This window comes from Octopus sinensis, linkage group LG6 (assembly GCF_006345805.1).
Source record: "Octopus sinensis linkage group LG6, ASM634580v1, whole genome shotgun sequence".
In the NCBI taxonomy this organism is placed as follows: domain Eukaryota; kingdom Metazoa; phylum Mollusca; class Cephalopoda; order Octopoda; family Octopodidae; genus Octopus; species Octopus sinensis.
This window is the reverse complement of record NC_043002.1, coordinates 11119731-11140181: the sequence shown is the minus strand read 5'-3', so window position 1 is coordinate 11140181 and position 20451 is coordinate 11119731. Positions and strand designations below refer to the sequence as shown.

The 20451-nt window shown below is 41.7% G+C and overlaps 1 protein-coding gene across 1 annotated transcript in view; it reads right to left on the bottom strand.

Moving 5' to 3' along the window:
* LOC115213148 (translation factor Guf1, mitochondrial-like) overlaps positions 1 to 20187 on the bottom strand; it is a 68846-nt gene extending 48659 nt beyond the window's left edge. The window contains exon 1 of the mRNA XM_029782082.2: positions 20065 to 20187. Within this exon, the coding sequence (XP_029637942.2) occupies positions 20065 to 20135 (71 nt within the window). The 5' untranslated portion in view covers positions 20136 to 20187. The remainder of the gene's footprint in view (positions 1 to 20064) is intronic.
* Positions 20188 to 20451: the final 264 nt, after the last annotated feature.

Sequence of the window (20451 nt, the reverse complement as noted above, 5' to 3'; positions counted from 1 at the left end):
TTCCCTGTATAAAAACTAAATCCACAACAGTACCCAGTATTTGCTTCACAAATTTTCCAATTCGGAATCAATGCTTGATAACATGAAACTCCAATCCATTTTCAAAGTTGAAGAAAAATCGATGCCGAAAAAAATGTGGAAAAAAATCTCCCAAAATTCAGGGAATTAAAATTACACGTCGATCGTTGTACAAAACTGTAGATGAACTGTTTACGAAGTATAATCACGTGTTTTCACGAAAGTACTAAAGAGATTTGCTCTGATATTCTCATTTAAATATGAATAGGTAAATTCGGGCGGCTTTGGGCGGTTTAGTCACATTAACCAAAATTTTTTTTGGGCGGCTTGGTAACGAAAGGGTTAATAGAGGTGGTTTTTGTATCTAAGAATCAGAGATTGTCCCAGGCAGGGTGGCATTTGAAAAGGGTAGAACAAAGTATGAAGACGAACATTAAATGATGATGATGGTTATGATGATACACCTGGAACCTATGCTCGTGACATGTGTAAAAAAATTTGAGCGAGGTCGTTGCCAGTTCTACCCGACTGGCCCCCGTGCCGGTGGCACGTAAAAGCATCCACTACACTCTTGGAGTGGTTGGCATTAGAAAGGGCGTCCAGCTGTAGAAACTCTGCCAGATCAAGACTGGAGCCTGGTGCAGCCATCTGGTTTGCCAGCCCTTAGTCAAACCATCCAACCCATGCTAGCATGGAAAGTGGACATTAAACGATGACGACGACGATGATGATGATCAGTGTGCACGTGTGCATCATCATCATCATCATCATCATCATCTTTATCATCATCACCATCATTATCTTCATCTTCATGGTCATCAGTCTACTCACCTGGTAAAAATGAGTAGTACCTGTATTTCAAAAGGGTCAGCCTTGTCACATTCTGTCACGCAGAATCTCCCTGAGAAGAACTACGTTAAGAGTACGTATGTCTGTGGAGCGTTCAGCCACTTGCAAGTTAATTTCACAAGCAGGGTGTTCCGTTCATCGGATCTGTTGGAACCCCTGTCATCGTAACTGACAGAGTGCCACTTATCATCATCGCCACCACTGATTCAACATCCTACTCTTTCATGTTTGCAGGGGTCAGATGAAATTTAGAGTTAAAGCAGATTTTCTACAGCAGGATGCTCTTTTCAGTTGCCAACCCTCACCCGGTTCCCAGGTGAGTTAGTATTTCCTCAAATTGTTCAACCACGAGCAGCACAATGGCCAGGCATGTTTCCATGAAAGTCTGCAAATGAACGACACCACCTGTATGGCAGTGCTGCTTGTTTACAATTAGCATGCAATGCCGAGGGAAAGAGACACAAATACATGCACCCCCCCCCACACACACACATACATATGACAGGTTTCTTTTCGTTTACAGTTTCTAAATCTGCTCACAAGGCTTTGGCCAGCCTGTATTTTTAGTAAATGGCGGTGAGCTGGCAGAAACATTAGTACACAGGACGAAATGCTAAGCGGTATTTCGTCTGCCGCTACGTTCTGAGTTCAAATTCCGCCGAGGTCGACTTTGCCTTTCATCCTTTCGGGGTCGATGAATTAAGTACCAGTTATGCACTGGGGACGATATAATCGACTTAATCCGTTTGTCTGTCCTTGTTTATAATTTTAATTTTAAATTTAAATAATTTAAATTTTTAAATTCTATATTTTATATATTTTGTATATTATATCATTTTTATTTTTATGTTTTGGTTTATGTTTTTCATTGTTTGATTTGCCTAATAGTGGTTTTATCTAACATCTCGCTGTGCTTGAGGAGACCTGTTGAGTCAAGTGCATGTACATGAACATCGAACCAAATATCAATGGAAACAGTAGTAGTTGTGATACCTGTGCCGGTGACACATAAAAAGCACCATCTGAACGTGGCCGTCGCCAGTGCGGCCTCCACTGGCTTCTGTGCTGGTGACACATAAAAAGCACCATCTGAACGTGGCCGTCGCCAGTGCAGCCTCCACTGGCTTCTGTGCCGGTGGCACATAAAAAGCACCATCTGAACGTGGCCGTCGCCAGTGCGGCCTCCACTGGCTTCTGTGCTGGTGACACATAAAAAGCACCATCTGAACGTGGCCGTCGCCAGTGCAGCCTCCACTGGCTTCTGTGCCGGTGGCACATAAAAAGCACCATCCGAACGTGACCGATGCCAACCCCGCCTCGAATGGGTTCTGTGCCGGTGGCACATAAAAAGCAACATCCGAACGTGGCCGATGCCAGCACCGCCCCGACTGGCTTCTGTGCTGGTGGCACATAAAAAGCACCATCCGAACGTGAGCGATGCCAGCACCGCTTTGACTGGCTTCTGTGCCGGTAGCACAAAAAAAAAAAAAAAAAAAAAAGAAAAAAAGGCACCAACTGATCGTGGCCGATGCCAGACCCCTCTGGCACCTGTGCAGGTGGCACGTAAAAAGCACCCACTACACTCGCGGAGTGGTTGGCATTAGAAAGGGCATCAAGCTGTAGAAACACTGCCAGATCAGACTGGAGCCTGGGGCAGCCCCTGGCTCCCCAGACCCCGGTCGAACCGTCCAACCCGTGCTAGCTCGGAAAACGGATGTTAAACGATGATGATGATGATGATGATGATTATATATATATTTATATATATATATATATATATATATATATACATACGTATAGATGTATGTACATATACATATGTATATAAGCATATATATATATATATATATATATATATACATATATACATAGGTTTGGCCAAAAGTCACCTGACAGTAAATCAAAACCATTTAATTTATGTTTAACCCATAAAGCACTGGGATTTGCACTTAGATACCATGGACTGCTGGGCACAATTTATGAAAATGAAACTACCATGCACACATAAAAAACAAATATCTTCTTAGTATATAATGGTGGTAAGTTTTACATCATTTGAAAACTCATTAACTGAACTATTAGTCCTCTTGCATTCTGGTGGGGTATCGGAGTGCTTGAGTGACATTAGACCCCAACAAATGCCCATAAATTAAATGCATCTATCTGGGCCACGATCGTGGCCTGTCGACCTGTGTCTGACAGTCATGATCGTGTCCCGTTGCACTTTATGTGTTAACAACTGAATGAATTTAATAAAAGCATCTAAATATGAATAATTACTTTTCATATTTAACATCCATTGATGCTAGATAGATGCAATTTTGGGGCAGAGGTATTTTATCGACCCTGAAAGGGCGAAAGGCAAGGTCAACCTCAGTGGAATTTGAACTCAGAATGTAAAGACAGCTGAAATGATGCTAAGCATTTTGTCCAGCTTGCTAGCGATTCTGCCACCTTTCTTCAGACAAATATTGAGAATTTCTTACAAAGGTGCAACACAATATATTTTTGAGTTTAGGATGAAGCTGATTCAAATGCATGCATTATTTGACTGATATTTACTGACCTTGGAAGGATAACAGAAAAATCAATATTGGTGGGATTCGAAATTAGAAAATAAAATGAGACACAACATGTACACAGGTATCATCATCATCATCGTCTTAATTGGCTATGGCGAAATATTACCTTACTTGGAAACAGGTGAGGGCATCTGACCATAGAATATCTACTTCAACAGATTCTACCTGAGCCATGAAAGCATGGAAAAGCAGATGCTAAAAGATTATAATGATGATACGGAAATCCCTTGACTACCGTGGGTGATGCATTCCAAAACCCCCTGTGATAGGTGAAAACCCACAAAGTAGAAACAGTACTGTATTTTTTCTTATTATTTTTATAATTTGTATCTATTTATTTTATTATAAATGCAAAACAACACCATGGAGGAATCGGCGTAATCTTAAATGATAAACCACGATAAGTGAACTGCGATATAGCAAGGGATTACTGTGTAAATATATATATAAAATGACATAATTATATATATGTGAGTGTGTGTGTGTGAACAGTAATCCCTCAATGATCACGGGTATTATGTTCCAAAACTCACCGCAATAAGTGAAAATTTGCAAAGCAGAAACAGTATCATTTCTATAATTTGTATATATTTATTTTATTATAAATGTAAAACAATACCATGGAGGAATAATACAGTATATAGTAAGCTTAAATATTATACCGTGTTAGATGAACCACTATATGGTGACGAATTACTGTATATATAATATATCATCATCATCATTTAACGTCCGCTTTCCATGCTAGCATGGGTTGGACGGTTCAACTGGGGTCTGGGAAGCCCGAAGGCTGCACCAGGCTCCAGTCAGATCTGGCAGTGTTTTTACAGCTGGATGCCCTTCCTAACGCCAACTACTCCGTGAGTGTAGTGGGTGCTTTTTATGTGCCACCGACACAGGTGCCAGACGAGGCTGGTGAACGGCCACGCTCGGATGGTGTTTGTTACGTGCCACCAGCACGGAGGCCAGTCGATGCGGTACTGGCTACAGCCACGTTCGGATGATTTTCTTATGTGTCACCGGCACTGGTACCACAAAACTACAAATTCCATTGATGTTGATCAATTTCGATTTTGATTTGATTCTTTGATTTTTGATTTTCACTTGCTTCAACAGGTCTTCACAAGTAGAGTTATGTGTCCCAAGAAGGAAGGTATGCACAGGAGGACTGACTACGTCCCAGGTAGGGGCCATGGTTTATGGCCTCACTTGTCCTGCCAGGTCTTCTCACGCACAGCATACTTCCAAAGGTCTCAGTCTCTGGTCATTTCCTCGGTGAGACCTAAAGAGCGAAGGTCGTTCTTCACCACCTCGTCCCAGGTTTTCCTGGGTCTACCTCTTCCACAGGTTCCTTCAACCGCTAGGGTGTGGCACTTTTTCACACAACTATCTTCATCCATTCTTACTACGTGTCCATACCAGCGTAGACGCCTCTCTTGCACACTACATCTGATGCTTCGTAGGTCCAACTTTTCTCTCAAGGCACTTACACTCTGTTGGGTATGAACACTGACATTACACATCCAACGGAGCATACTGGTTTCATTTCTTGCGAGCTTATGCATATCCTCAGCAGTCACGACCCATATATATATATATAAAATATTTTATAATTATATACATAATTATAACAAGGGATTGGCTATGAGCCTCACCACACGCTGTAAAAATAGACGCCAAAAGATACTATTACCACCTTAAAATCTCTGAGAATAACACACCACATTTTAGGCTAGCAAAAGAAAGAAAATGAATCAAAACTCTCAGTAATATTGTCTTTTGGCGCTTATTTTTAGTGGGTAGTGAGGCGTAAAGCCAATCCCTTGTTATAATTATGTATATAATTATAAAATATTTTGTAAAATTTACCTATGAGGTTTTTAATTCCACGCTTACCACCTGGTAGAATCATTAATGATCTTTACCCTTTATTATAATATAAATATATATATTTATTTGGAAAGTGCATTATGTACGCTAACTATGAAAACATATGATTTGCGGCTGAATCTGTTTTTAAGAGATGATTTCCAAGTTGCATTCCCTTGCTGTTTGTACACTGTATATTTATTATGGTAGTTTTGACTTTAAGAGTCCCTGATAGCTTGAGGCATTTATGTGTAGTAATGCCTTTAATATAATAAATGTATAGGCGCAGGAGTGGCTGTGTGGTAAGTAGCTTGCTAACCAACCACATGGTTCCGGGTTCAGTCCCACTGCGTGGAATCTTGGGCAAGTGTCTTCTGCTATAGCCTCGGGCTGATCAATGCCTTGTGAGTGGATTTGGTAGACGGAAACTGAAAGAAGCCTGTCGTATATATATATATATATATATATATATATATATATATGTATGTGTATGTGTGTTTGTGTGTCTGTGTTTGTCCCCCTAGCATTGCTTGACAACCGATGCTGGTGTGTTTACATCCCCATCACTTAGCGGTTTGGCAAAAGAGACTGATAGAATAAGTACTGGGCTTACAAAGAATAAGTCCCAGGGTCGATTTGATTTGCTCGACTAAAGGCAGTGCTCCAGCATGGCCGCAGTCAAATGACTGAAACAAGTAAAAGAGTAAAAGAGTAAAGAGAGTATTTAAAGAGAATAATTATACATTTTTTCCCTTACATGGTTTTCATGCTGACTACTTGTTAAGTTCTTATATAGATTTTATCCTATATTTAATTATATATATGTGTGTGTGTGTGTGTGTGTGTGTGTTTGCGGTAATCTCTCGACTATCGTGGGTGTTATGTTTCAAAACACCCCATGATAGGTGGAAATCTGTGAAGTAGAAATAGTACTGTACTGTATATTTTTTTATTATCGTTTTTATAATTTGCATATATTTATTTATTTCATTGCAAATGCAAAACAACACCACGAAGGAATCAGTGTAAGCTTAAATGATAAACCGCGACAGGTGAACTGCGATATGGAAAGGGATTACTGTACTGCCTGTCTCACTGTACATGCTGCAGGGAAGAGTAAGCCTTTTATTAGATAACTATAGACCATAAAGTTACATCATCATCATCATCATCACCATCATCATTATCATCCCCATCCCCACCACCATCATCATGATCATGATCAATCTTTGGACATGTCTGTCTTGAGTCCTAAGACTCGCAGGGCCGGTTACCCAGTTTCCATGGCGCACAAACACCTGAGATCGCAACACTCCTGCTGAATGGGGCCTTGGTCCACCACATGCCAAATTGTTTACAGCTGAGTGAACTGGAACAATGTGACACAAACAGTCTTGCCCAAGAACACAACTCTTCACCTAGTCTCTTCTACTCTAGACACAAGGCCCGAAATCTTTGGGGAGGGAGGGCCATTCAATTAGATCAACCCAGTATACAACTGGTACTTAATTTATCAACCCCAAAAGGATGAAAGGCAAAGTCGACCTTGATGGAATTTGAACTCAGAACATAAAGACTAACGAAATACCTATTTCTTTACTACCCACAAGGGGCTAAACACAGCGGGGACAAACAAGGACAGACAAACGGATTAAGTCGATTAGATCGACCCCAGCGCGTAACTGGTACTTATTTAATTGACTCCGAAAGGATGAAAGGCAAAGTCAACCTCTGTGGAATTTGAACTCAGAACGTAGCGGCAGATGAAATACCTATTTCTTTCCTACCCACAAGGGGCTAAACATAGAGGGGGCAAACATGTATAGACAAACGGATTAAGTCGATTACATTGACCCCAATGCGTCACTGTTACTTAATTTATCAACCCCGAAAGGATGAAAGGTAAAGTCGACCTCGGTGGATTTTGAACTCAGAACGCACCGGCGGACGAAATACCTATTTCTTCACTACCCACAAGGGGCTAAACACAGAGGAGACGAACAAGGCCAGACAAAGGGATTAACCCTTTCGTTACTATATTTCTGACCAATGTGTTTCAATTAATTTCTAACGTAATCATAAATTTAGTCTGGTTTCATTAAACAACTATAACTTTTTTATTTATCAATATAATAATCTGATTTTTGGAAGATAATTTAATGAAATATTCTCAACCAATTCTATACTATAATTTTTGTCACAAAGTGACTCTAATTGCAGGTAGATACAGGTAAATTCAACAAAATATAAAATTAAAATTTTGTTCAAACATCGCTATAGAAAATGGGTTATTAGCTAATATTCAATTGGGTATACAACAAAATTTTACGATAGAATTTGTTATTCTGGGTAACTTTCTGATACCATTAATAATATTTATGGCAAAATAGTCTTAATTTCATTTAAGGTTATGGGAAACCACAAAGTATCGTTTCTTTCGCTTTGTTTACGTTTAGTGTAACGGTTCGTTTTCGCCTAATGATTTCAAATAGGCTCATTCCAAAAAGTAAAAAGAAATAGTCTAAGGCTTTACTCCTCTGGGAAAGTCTGTGGCTTGGTCCAGATTCTTCAGAAAAATCACCGAAAGAAACAGTTTTTAAATTTTCACTCCATTCAGGTGCCAATTCGTTTTCTTTATCGCTGTCGGAGCTCTCGAATTCACTGTTTTCACTTTCGGAAAATGAAACATCAGATTCATTATCAAATACCATGTGCTTTTTTTTTACAGTCATAGAGTTAGATTTATGAAGGTCTTCAGTAGAAAATCCTTCAAATTCTGACTCGCTGCTTGATATAATGAAATTCGTATCCATTTTTTGTCAGAATTACAAATTTTGAAAACACAATAGGAATAAATTTCGGAAAAAAATCTCTCAAAATTCACGGAATTAAAATTACACTTCGATTATTGTACAAAACTGTAGTTGAACTGTTTACGAAGTATAATACGTGTTTTCACGAATGTACTAAAGAGATTTGCTCTGATATTCTCATTTAAATATGAATAGGTAAATTCAGGCGGCTTTGGGCGGTTTGGTCACATTAACCAAAATTTTTTTCGGGCAGCTTTGGGCGGTTTGGTAACGAAGGGGTTAAGTCGATTATATCAACCCCAGTGCATAACTGGTACTCATTTAATTGACCCCGAAGGGATGAAAGGCAAAGTCGACCTCGGTAGAACTTGAACTCAGAACGTAATGGCAGACGGCATGCTAACGTAATGGCAGACGGCATTCTTCCGGCATGCTAACGTTTCTGCCAGCTTGCCACTTTGACAACTCATCACCTAGTCTGGGAACAAAACCCCACAATCTTGTGATCATGAGTAGAACACCCTAACCACTAAGCTATGAGCCTTTGTGGAATTATATAAAGCAGTGCTTCTTAAACTTTTTTTATTCATGACCCTGCTTTTCACCACGAGACTTTTCGTGATCCGAGCTATTAAATATGAAATATAAACATACAAACAAATACATAAATCATTAATTTTTTTGCTGAACAATATACATATAAAAAAAGTAGTGATATTATTTGTCAAAATAATAGTAGTTTTAGGATTTGTGCATTTGTGAAATAACATATAAACTGAAATTCAAATTAATACAGTTCTATATTTAAGAGATGAAGAATTATGTACATTATTTACAATTAATGGATATTTCTCCTCATCTTGTTGTTAACACATTCCTAAGGTATTTTTCGATGTTGTCGTAATTATTATTATTATTATTATTATCATTATTATTGTTGTTGTTGTTGTTATTCAGGTCACTGCCTGGAATCAAACTTGGAATCTTGGGGTTAGTAACCTGTGCTCTTGACCCCAAAATTCCGAGTTCGATTCTAGGCAGTGACCTGAATAATAATAATAATAATAATAATAATAATAATAATAATAATAATAACAACAACATTGAAAAATACTTTAGGAATGAGAACCAGGTTTGAAATTGCCCCAAAACACCTGACAAAGGCTGGAGGGTATATCAGCTGAAACATTGTGTTAACAACAAACAAGGTGAGGACTAATATCTATCAAATGTAAATAATGTAAAATTCAAGTCTTTGAATTTATTCTTCGTGACCCCATTTGAGGTCATGACCCATAGTTTAAGAAGAGTTGATATAAAGGATGAGAAAATGATAGAGGAAGAGTGGAATTATATTTACCATAGAATTATAATCATGGTCGTTATTTAATGATCATGCTAAGGTGCTAAGCCGGCAGAATCGTTAGCACGCCAGCTGAAATGCTTTGCGGTATTTTGCCCATTGCTATGTCCTCAGTTCAAATTCAACAGAGGTTGACTTTGCCTTTCATCCTTTTGGGGTTGATAAATTAAGTACCCTGCCCCTAAAATTTCTAGCCTCATGCCTATAGTAGAGAGGATTATTTAATGATTATGTACCATGCTGGCATCGACTGGATGGTTTAACAGGATGCAACAAGTTTGAAGGATGCACCATGTACCAATGTCTGCTCTAACAAGGTTTCCACAGCTCGATGACCAACTGCTTCACTGTGTGTACCAGGTACTGTTTCCATGGCCCCTGCGCTAGTGAGATAGTCATGCAGCCTGTAGGACTATGATCTCCTTCAACTGAGAGGAGTTACAGTAGAGAGTGAAGCAGCTTTAGGGAATGGTCTGAGGGGTTAAAGTGAGAGAAAATGGAACAGAGAAGTTTTTTTTTTTTTGTAGAGGAACTACATGGTTACTTAGATTATAAAAGAGAAGGTAGGAGCGGCCAGGGTGGAGTTGGAAAAAGAGAAAAATAATGATGAGGAATCTGGGTGGACCTCAAGATATGGGGTGAGTAGAAGAGAAAGGGCAGGGCAGGAGAACAATATGTGTGGGTGGGTGGACCTCAAGATATGAGGTGAGTAGAAGAGAAGGTGTGGGGCAGGAGAACAATATTTGTGGGAGGATCTCAAGATATGAGGTGAGTAGAAGAGAAGGGGCAGGGCAGGAGAACAATATTTGTGGGAGGATCTCAAGATATGAGGTGAGTAGAAGAGAAGGGGTGGGGCAGGAGAACAATATTTGTGGGTGGACCTCAAGATATGAGGTGAGTAGAAGAGAAGGTGTGGGGCAGGAGAACAATATTTGTGGGAGGATCTCAAGATATGAGGTGAGTAGAAGAGAAGGGGTGGGGCAGGAGAACAATATTTGTGGGTGGACCTCAAGATATGAGGTGAGTAGAAGAGAAGGTGTGGGGCAGGCGAACAATATTTGTGGGAGGATCTCAAGATATGAGGTGAGTAGAAGAGAAGGGGCAGGGCAGGAGAACAATATGTGTGGGTGGACCTCAAGATATGAGGTGAGTAGAAGAGAAGGGGTGGGGCAGGAGAACAATATTTGTGGGTGGACCTCAAGACATGAGGTGAGTAGAAGAGAAGGGGTGGGGCAGGAGAACAATATGCATGGGTGGGTGGACCTTGAGACATGAGGTGAGTAGAAGAGAAGGGGTGGGGCAGGAGAACAATATGTGTGGGTGGGTGGACCTCAAGATATGAGGTGAGTAGAAGAGAAGGGGTGGGGCAGGAGAACAATATTTGTGGGTGGACCTCAAGATATGAGGTGAGTAGAAGAGAAGGGGTGGGGCAGGAGAACAATATTTGTGGGTGGGTGGACCTCAAGATATGAGGTGAGTAGAAGAGTAGGGGCAGGGCAGGAGAACAATATGTGTGGGTGGGTGGACCTCAAGATATGAGGTGAGTAGAAGAGAAGGGGTGGGGCAGGAGAACAATATTTGTGGGTGGACCTCAAGATATGAGGTGAGTAGAAGAGAAGGGGTGGGGCAGGAGAACAATATTTGTGGGTGGACCTCAAGATATGAGGTGAGTAGAAGAGAAGGGGTAGGGCAGGAGAACAATATGCATGGGTGGGTGGACCTTGAGACATGAGGTGAGTAGAAGAGAAGGGGTGGGGCAGGAGAACAATATGTATGGGTGGGTGGACCTTGAGACATGAGGTGAGTAGAAGAGAAGGGGTGGGGCAGGAGAACAATATGCATGGGTGGGTGGACCTCAAGACATGAGGTGAGTAGAAGAGAAGGGGTGGGGCAGGAGAACAATATGTGTGGGTGGGTGGACCTCAAGATATGAGGTGAGTAGAAGAGAAGGGGTGGGGCAGGAGAACAATATGTGTGGGTGGGTGGACCTCAAGATATGAGGTGAGTAGAAGAGAAGGGGTGGGGCAGGAGAACAATATGTATGGGTGGGTGGACCTTGAGACATGAGGTGAGTAGAAGAGAAGGGGTGGGGCAGGAGAACAATATGCATGGGTGGGTGGACCTCAAGACATGAGGTGAGTAGAAGAGAAGGGGTGGGGCAGGAGAACAATATTTATGGGTGGGTGGACCTTGAGACATATGGTGAGTAGAAGAGAAGGGGTGGGGCAGGAGAACAATATGTGTGGGTGGGTGGACCTCAAGATATGAGGTGAGTAGAAGAGAAGGGGTGGGGCAGGAGAACAATATGTGTGGTGGGTAGATATTGCAAAAGTGTATGGGGAGAGTGGGAGGGAAACATGCAAATGACAGGTTGAATTATCATTATCTTTTACTTTTTTGAGTCATTTGACTGTGGCCATGCTGGGGCACCACCTTGAAGAACTTTAGTCGAAAGAATTGACCCCAGGATTTTTCGTTTGTTTTTAAGCATAGTACTCATTCTGTTGATCTCTCTTGCCAAACCACTAAGTTACGAGGATGTAAATAAACCAACATTGGTTGTCACGCAATGGTGGGGGACATAGAGACACAAGGACATTAACACACACATACACATCCGACAGGCTTCTTCTACTTTCTGTCTACCAAATCCACTCACGTGGCTTTGGTTAGCCCGAGGCTATAGCAGAAGACACTTGCCCAAGGTGCCACACAGTGGGACTGAACCCAGAACTATGTGTTTGGGAAGCAATATACTTACCACATAGTCATGCTTATGGTTGAGGAAAAAAAATTAATAGATTAAAAAGAGAATGAAAATTTTATTTTTTATAAAAAGTAAAATTGTTTCTGTTTTTTTTTTTTCCTAATTGAAAGTTAAAATAAAAAATAACTCTATAATGAAATTTGTATTTTGCAGAAATACAAATTATCATTATTTTATATTAAAAAAAAAAACAAAAGTTTATAATCAAACATTTTGTATATTACAGAATTGAAAAAAAAAAAAACCCCAGGTAAATGATATTACAGTTATAAAAATTTATGCTTACAGAAATGAAAATTAATTTTTCTATTAGAAAAAAAATATTACAAATAAAAAAAAGTCTGCTGTCCAAGAAAGGAAAGTTAATTTTTTAATTAGAACTTTAAAAAGGTCATAAATAAAATTTGTATTGCCATGGGATGAACAATAATTTCCCAAATTAAAAAAAAAAAAAAGTTATACTGCAAATTTTATCTTTTACAGAAAGGAAAATCAATAAGTATCTAAGTATATGAAACATGGTGTGAATAACTGACTCGCTGTCTGTCTGGCTTTCTTTGTCTCTGTCGTTTGTCTCCAGCATCTTATTCAACTTGTGTCTGTCCATCTTGGAAGGACGAGAAGAAATTAATAAAGGAAAATTGCCATAAGAAAAATTAGTATTAAACAGACATACAGAGTGTGTCATTAAAATTTTGATGATGGCAACATTGTGTAACATATTATTAATGTGACTTTGTGACATCTTTACCAATCCATAATTTTTGACAGTACTTGTACGCTTGAATTTCAAATAACTCTAAATGTCAACTGTAAACATTTTTTTTTTTAATATTCTTGCCTGAAATTGAAGAAGATCTTATATATAATCCTGTCGTCATCATCATCTTCATCATTTTTTCCATGTTGGTATGGATTGGATGATTTGATAAGAGCTGGCAAGCCGCAAGGCTATGCTAAGTTCTACTATCATTTTTGGCATGGTTTCTATGACTAGATGCACTTCCTAATGCCAACCGTGTCCAGGGTGCATTTTTCAAGGCACCAGCAGGATCACCAAGTAACTTGCAAGACAAAACTAAGACCCCCGTCACATACAATAATTCTAACACACACACACAGATGGTTATAAAACAGGCTGTGAATGCAGTGGACGCAGGTTAGAAAGAAAGAAAGAAAGAAAGCTAGCATGTTCCACTGGAAGCGAAATATCAATGTGCATGTATAAACCACCATCCAAATGTGGCCTATGCCAGTGTTGCCTGACTGGCTCCCATGCCAGTGGCACGTAAAAAGCACCCACTACACTCTCGGAGTGGTTGGCATTAGGAAGGGCATCCAGCTGTAGAAACACTGCCAGATCAGACTGGAGCCTGGTGTGGCCTCCTGGCTTGCCAGTCCACAGTCAAACCATCCAACCCATGCCAGCATGGAAAACAGAGGTTAAATGATGATGATGATATATATACACACACATACAAGCATATATCATCATCATCATCATCATCATCGTTTAACGTCCGCTTTCCATGCTAGCATGGGTTGGACGGTTCAACTGGGGTCTGGCAAGCCCGAAGGCTGCACCAGGCCAGTCAGATCTGGCAGTGTTTCTACAGCTGGATGCCCTTCCTAACGCCAACCACTCCACTTATATATATATAAACACAAACACACGCACACATATATGTATATCTTTTATCTGTTACAGTCATTAGATTGCAGCCATCCTGGGCCACCACCTTGAAGAATTTCTCGAATGAATTGACCCCAGTGTTATTTTTTAAAGATTGGTGCTTATTCTCTGGCCAAACAGTTAAGTTATGAGGATGTAAACAAACTAATGCCAAATAGTGGGGAGACACAAACACATACATACACACACACACACACACACATACACATATATATATGAAATAAATGCGCCCTTTTAAAGCCTAGCCAGGCTCATGGGCCCAGTCTCCTGGTTTCAATGGCGTATGTGTTCCCCAGCTGGACGGGACGCCAGTCCATCACAGCGTTACTCATTTTTGCCAGCTGAATGGACTGGAGCAACGTGAAATGAAGTGTTTTTCTCAAGAACACAACACGTCGCCCGGTCCAGGAATTGAAACCACAATCTTACAATCATGATGCTGACACCCTAACCACTAAGCCATGCACCTCCACATATATCATCATTGTTTAACGTCTGTTTTCCATGCTAGCATGAGTTGGATGGTTCGACTGGGGTCTGGGAAGCCAGGAGGCTGCACCAGGCTCCAGTCTGATCTGGCAGTGTTTCTATTGCTGGAGGTCCTTCCTAACGCCAACCACTCCGTGAGTGTAGTGGGTGCTTTTTACGTGCCACCAGCACAGGTGTCAGGGGAGGCTGGCATAAGCCACGATCGGTTGGTGTTTTTTACGTACCACCAGCACGGAAGCCAGTCAAGGTACAGATGGTGCTTTTAACGTGCCACCAGCACAGGTATCACAACTACAATTTCCATTTGATTTTTTTTTTTGATGTTGAAGTACTTGACTCAATAGGCCTCCTCATGCACAGCAAGCCGTCCTGCGATCCAAGGCAGTTTGGATGGGCTGGGGTTTCTACATGAAGCTGGTGCAGGAAACAGCCATGAACTCATGTTATTTGTCAGGTCTTCGCAGTCACAGCATATCTCCAGAGGTCTCAGTCTTTTGTCATTGCCTCTGTGAAACCCAATGTTCGAAGATCATGCTTGACCATCTTATCCTTTGTCTTCCTGGGTCTACCTCTACCCCGGATTCCTTCAACTGTTTGGGAGTGATACTTCTTCACACATCTCTCCTCATCCATCCATAGTACATGACCATACCAACGCAAACGTCTCTCTTGCATGCCACGTCCAATGCTTCTTATGTCCAGCATTTCTCTCAGGGCACTTACACTCTGTTGTGTGTGCACACTAACATTACACATCCAGCGGATCATGCTAGCTTCATTTCTTTCAAGCCTATGCATGTCCTCTGCAGTCACAGCCCATGTTTCACTATCATGAAGCATGGCAGTTCACACACGTGTCGTACAATCTACCTTTCATTCAGAGCAAGAGACCCTTTGTCATCAGTAGGGGCAGGAGCTTTCTAAACTTTGCCTAGGCTATTCTTATTCTAGTGGTAACACTCTCTGAGCATCCACCCCCACTACTAACTTGGTCACCTAGGTAGCGGAAACTATCAACTACTTCTAGTTTCTCCCCCAGGAGTGTAATGGAATCTGTTTTCTGAGTATCAATGGTGTCTATTGCACCTGTGCATCTGCTGCAGACGAAAGCTATCTTCTCGGTTAATTTTCCTTTGATGGTGCTGCACCTCTTATGTGTCCATAGCTTACACTGGGTACATCTTATGGAGTTTCTACCTACACCTTTTCTACAGATTGAGCAGGGCCACCTACATGAAGGGGTGTGTGGTGTACTTGCCTTCTTAGTTACTAGGACTTTGGTCTTTGCTACATTGACTCTAAGGCCTTTAGATTCTAAACCTAGCTTCCACACCCAAAATTTCTTTTCTAGTTCCAGTAGTGATTCTGCTATGAGGGCTAGGTCATCAGCATAGAGAAGGCTCCAGGGGCAACCCGTCTTGAATTCCTCTGTTATTGCCTGGAGGACTATGATGAATAAAAGGGTACTGAGGGCTGAACCTTGGTGGACCCCTACTTCTACCAGGAACTTTTCACTATATTCATTGCCAATCCTAACCTTGCTGACGGCCTCTCTGTATGGGGTCTGTACAGCCCTTATTAACCATTCGTCAATCTCCAGTTTCCACATTGCCCACCAGAAAGGGATCGGGGGACCTTGTCAAAGGCTTTCTCCAAGTCCACAAAAGCTAAGTATAGGGGTTTATCTTTGGCTAGGTATTTCTCCTGCAGTTGTCGAACCAAGAATATGGCATCAGTGGTGCTTCTACCCGGCACAAAACCAAACTGCATCTCATCTAAGCAGACTCTCTCCCTAATGAGATGGGCTATGACCCTCTCTGTGACCTTCATCATCTGATCCAACAGTTTAATACCTCTGTAGTTATTTCTATCTAGAGCATTACCTTTACCCTTGTAGCAGTTGACTATGGTGCTGCTATGCCAGTCATTGGGTATGACTCCATTATGAACTACCTGGTTTACAATGCGGGTGACTAGGCCATAGCCCACACCACCAGATGTTTTAAGCATCTCAGCAGTGATTCCTGATGGGCCGAGGGGCTTTTCCTGGCTTCATACCCTTAATTGCTTTATCTACTAGGGAGATGTCTATTGGGATAGCTGGTCCCTCTACTGGGTCAACATTTGGCAGGCTCTCCTCCTCCCATTCATTCTCCACTCAGCAGTCTTTCATAATGGCTTCTCCAAGCCTCTTTCTTTTCACCAACATTAAAAGCAAGTGCACCATCATCCATGCGGACACATTTATCTCCTGTGACATCACAATTTTCTCTCACACACTGTCTCAGTTCTTTGGTCTTCACATCGCTGGACATTGGTAAACTTCTTTTTTTCTGCTTCACCCTTGGCTATGTATACCTGCCGCCCAGCCTCCCCTCCGGCTACCTGGTACAGTTTCCTGCTGCCCCAACCCTTCCAAGCTTTCCAGGCCTGTTTCTTTACACTAACGGCTTTGTCTACTGCACTATTCCACCACCACTTTACTCTAGGTCTGGAAGGGACTTTGCACCATCCACAGACCTGGTCTGTGGCACTCAGCAAGCTGTCCCATAGGAATTTCCAGCCGCCTGTAGCTCCTCCTCCCTCTCCTCAAATTTCTTGATGAAGATGTCCCTAAATCTCTGCCCATGTGAAGGGTTCTTTAGCTTCCAAATCCTTCTTTCCTGGATTGGTCTGCTTCTTGGTATCCTTCTGGCCTCGAGCCTAAAGTCACTAATAACTAGCCTATGCTGTGAGGTACATTCTTCACCTGGGAGTGTCTTTGTATTTAAGAGCAACCCTCCATCCCACTGTCTGGTGAGGATGAAATCAATCTGGCTAGCAGAGTCCCCTGATTGGTAGGTTATAAGGTGGCTGTCTGGCTTCCTGAAGTTAGTCTTGCAGATTAAAAGGTTACATGCATCTCAGAATTTCAGTAGCCTAGTTCCTTCATCGTTTCGGGTGCCAATACCATGGCCACTGTGTACCCCAGTGAAGATACCCGAAATGCCCATTAAAGTCTCAAAGCCACAAAGATGTCATATATATATATATATATATATATATAAAACAAGCTTCTTTCAGTTTCTGTCTAGCAAAGCCACTCACAAGGCTTCAGTTGAAGAAATTTGCCCAAGGTGCCATGCTGTAGGACTGAACTCAGAACCATGTAGTTGAGAAGCAAGCTTCTTACCATGCAACCACGCACACACACATATATATATATATATATGGATTTCTTGAAGCTCACTTTCTTCCTACACCTTGACCCTTGGATCTCTCTCTCTCTCATATGTATATATATATATATATATATATATATATATGTGACTGAAGATAGTTGGGTGCAAAAGTGCCACACCCTAGCAGTTGAGGGAACCTGTGGAAGAGTTAGACCCAGGAAATCCTGGGATGAGGTGGTGAAGCATGACCTTTGAACTTTAGGTCTCACCAAGGAAATGACTAGAGACCGAGACCTATGGAAGTATGCTGTGCGTGAGAAGACCCGGAAAGACTAATGAAACCATAACCCGTGGCCTCTACCTGGTATGTAGCCAGTCGACTTTTACATACCTTTCCTTCTTGGGACACAAAACTCCACTTGTGAAGACCCGTTGAGGCAAGTGAAAATCAAAATCAAAAATCAAAATCAAACCAAATCAAATCAGATATCAGAAAGCAGAACCAAAATTGAAGTCGATCAACATCAATGGAAATTGCAGCTGTGATACCAGTGCCGGTGACAAGTAAGCGAACCATCCGATCGTGGCCGTTGCCATCACCGCCCCGACTGGCCTCCGTGCCGGTGGCACGTAAAAAGCACCATCCGTTTGTGGCCGTTGCCAGCCTCGCCTGGCCCCCATACCGGTGGCACGTAAAAAGCACCATCCGTCCGTGGCCGTTTGTCAGCTCCATCTGGCACCTGTGCGGGTGGCACGTAAAAGGCACCCACTACACTCACGGAGTGGTTGGCGTTAGGAAGGGCATCCAGCCGTAGAAACACTGCCAGATCAGACTGGGCCTGATGCAGCCTTCTGGCTTCACAGACCCCAGTTGAACCGTCCAACCCATGCTAGCATGGAAAGCGGACGCTAAATGATGATGATGATGATATATATATATACTCTTTTACTCTTTACTCTTTTACTTGTTTCAGTCATTTGACTGCGGCCATGCTGGAGCACCGCCTTTAGTCGATCAAATCGACCCCGGGACTTATTCTTTGTAAGCCCAGTACTTATTCTATTGGTCTGTTTTGCCAAACCGCTAAGTGACGGGGACGTAAACACACCAGCATCGGTTGTCAAGCAATGCTAGGGGGACAAACACACACACGCATACATACATATATACGACAGGCTTCTTTCAGTCTCCGTCTACCAAATCCACTCACAAGGCATTGGTCGGCCCGGGGCTATAGCAGAAGACACTTGCCCAAGATGCCACGCAGTGGGACTGAACCCGGAAACATGTGGTTGGTTAGCAAGCTACTTACCACACAGCCACTCCTGCGCCATATATATAGATAGAGAGAGAGACAGATGGACGCAGGTGTGGCTGTGTGGTAAAAAGCTTGCATCCCAACCATATGGTCCCAGGTTCAGCTCCATTAGAGCCTCAAGCTGACAAAAGCCTTGAGTGAATGAAGCCTGTCGTTTATGCGTATACCTGTACGTACACCTGTGTGTATCTTTGTGCCCTGCACTGCCACTTGGCAACCGTCTTGGTGTGTTCACGTCCCCCGTAACGTAGCGGTTCGGCAAAAAGAAACCGATAAAATAAGTATCAGGCTTAAAATAAATATGTACTGGGTTCGATTCATTCAACTAAAAGTTTTTCAAGGCGGTGCCCCAGCATGGCGGGAGTCTAATGATTGAAACAGGTAAAAGATAAAAAAAAATAACCAAATTCACTCACAAACGACCGGTCCAGAGTGTCGCATGTATAATCAACCCCAATCTACGGTACCACTTAAAAAGAGTGGTCCCGGTGCGCGCACTCGCGTTAGCTAGTCGATCCTACAACGACTACCTAGCAAAGTAAGTAAAACACAAAATAAATAATTTTTTTTTTACACAAGTGCTCCGGCATGGCCGCAGTCAAATGACTGAAACAAATAAAAGAGTAAATAATTTTTTTTTAAACAAAGTAAATACAACACAAAAACACAAAGTAAGGATCGATAAGTCACGACTAGCTAGCGCGGTTGCGCGAATACGCGAGTGCGCGCACCGGGACCACTCTTCTTAAGTATTACCGATTAAAAGTTTTTCAAGGCGGTGCCCCAGCATGGCGGGAGTCTAATGATTGAAACAAGTAAAAGATATAAAAAAAATAACCAAATTCACTCAGAAACGACCGGTCCAGAGGGTCGCATGTACCCTGCCTACCCAACCCCCAATCTACTTGTAAGAGTTTGTATTCCGTTTATTTTACTTTTCAATTATAGAATCAAAAAGTCATCGACCGATCCCCTACCTGGCCACATGATCTGCTAGAAAAAACAACCACATGTCCATCACGTTGTACCTTCTCGTCTTACCTGAAGAACTTTGGACCAAGGTTAGCCCGATCAAGGTTGACACGGGGCTAAACAATTACAAACGAGGTGATCGGAAATTTATTACAAAATGTAAACTTACCGTTTCAATAAACTGAGCAATTTTTTAAAATTTAATTTCTGAGTTTTCGTCAAATGTTTACATAAATTCATTTTGTAATTGATCAACCGGTGTCTGAAGCGGTGACACACCGGAAGTGTTTCTTAGTTGTAAAAGGTCCATGTGAGTTTTGTAAAGGAAGACTACAGAATAAATGGGAGAACGTTATTATACGAAATAATATTAAATTATACTACAAAGCTAGTCTAGTTCTATGATATCTGTTCTCTTTTTTACAATATGTTCTTTTGAGATTATCTTTCTTTTTATAACTTATTCGATTGATTCGCTTCTGCAGTCCTCTCCTGTCCCGGCAGAAGGAAAGCCATTATAAAGTAGCATTAACTGCTAAAAAGAGCAGCCAAAATT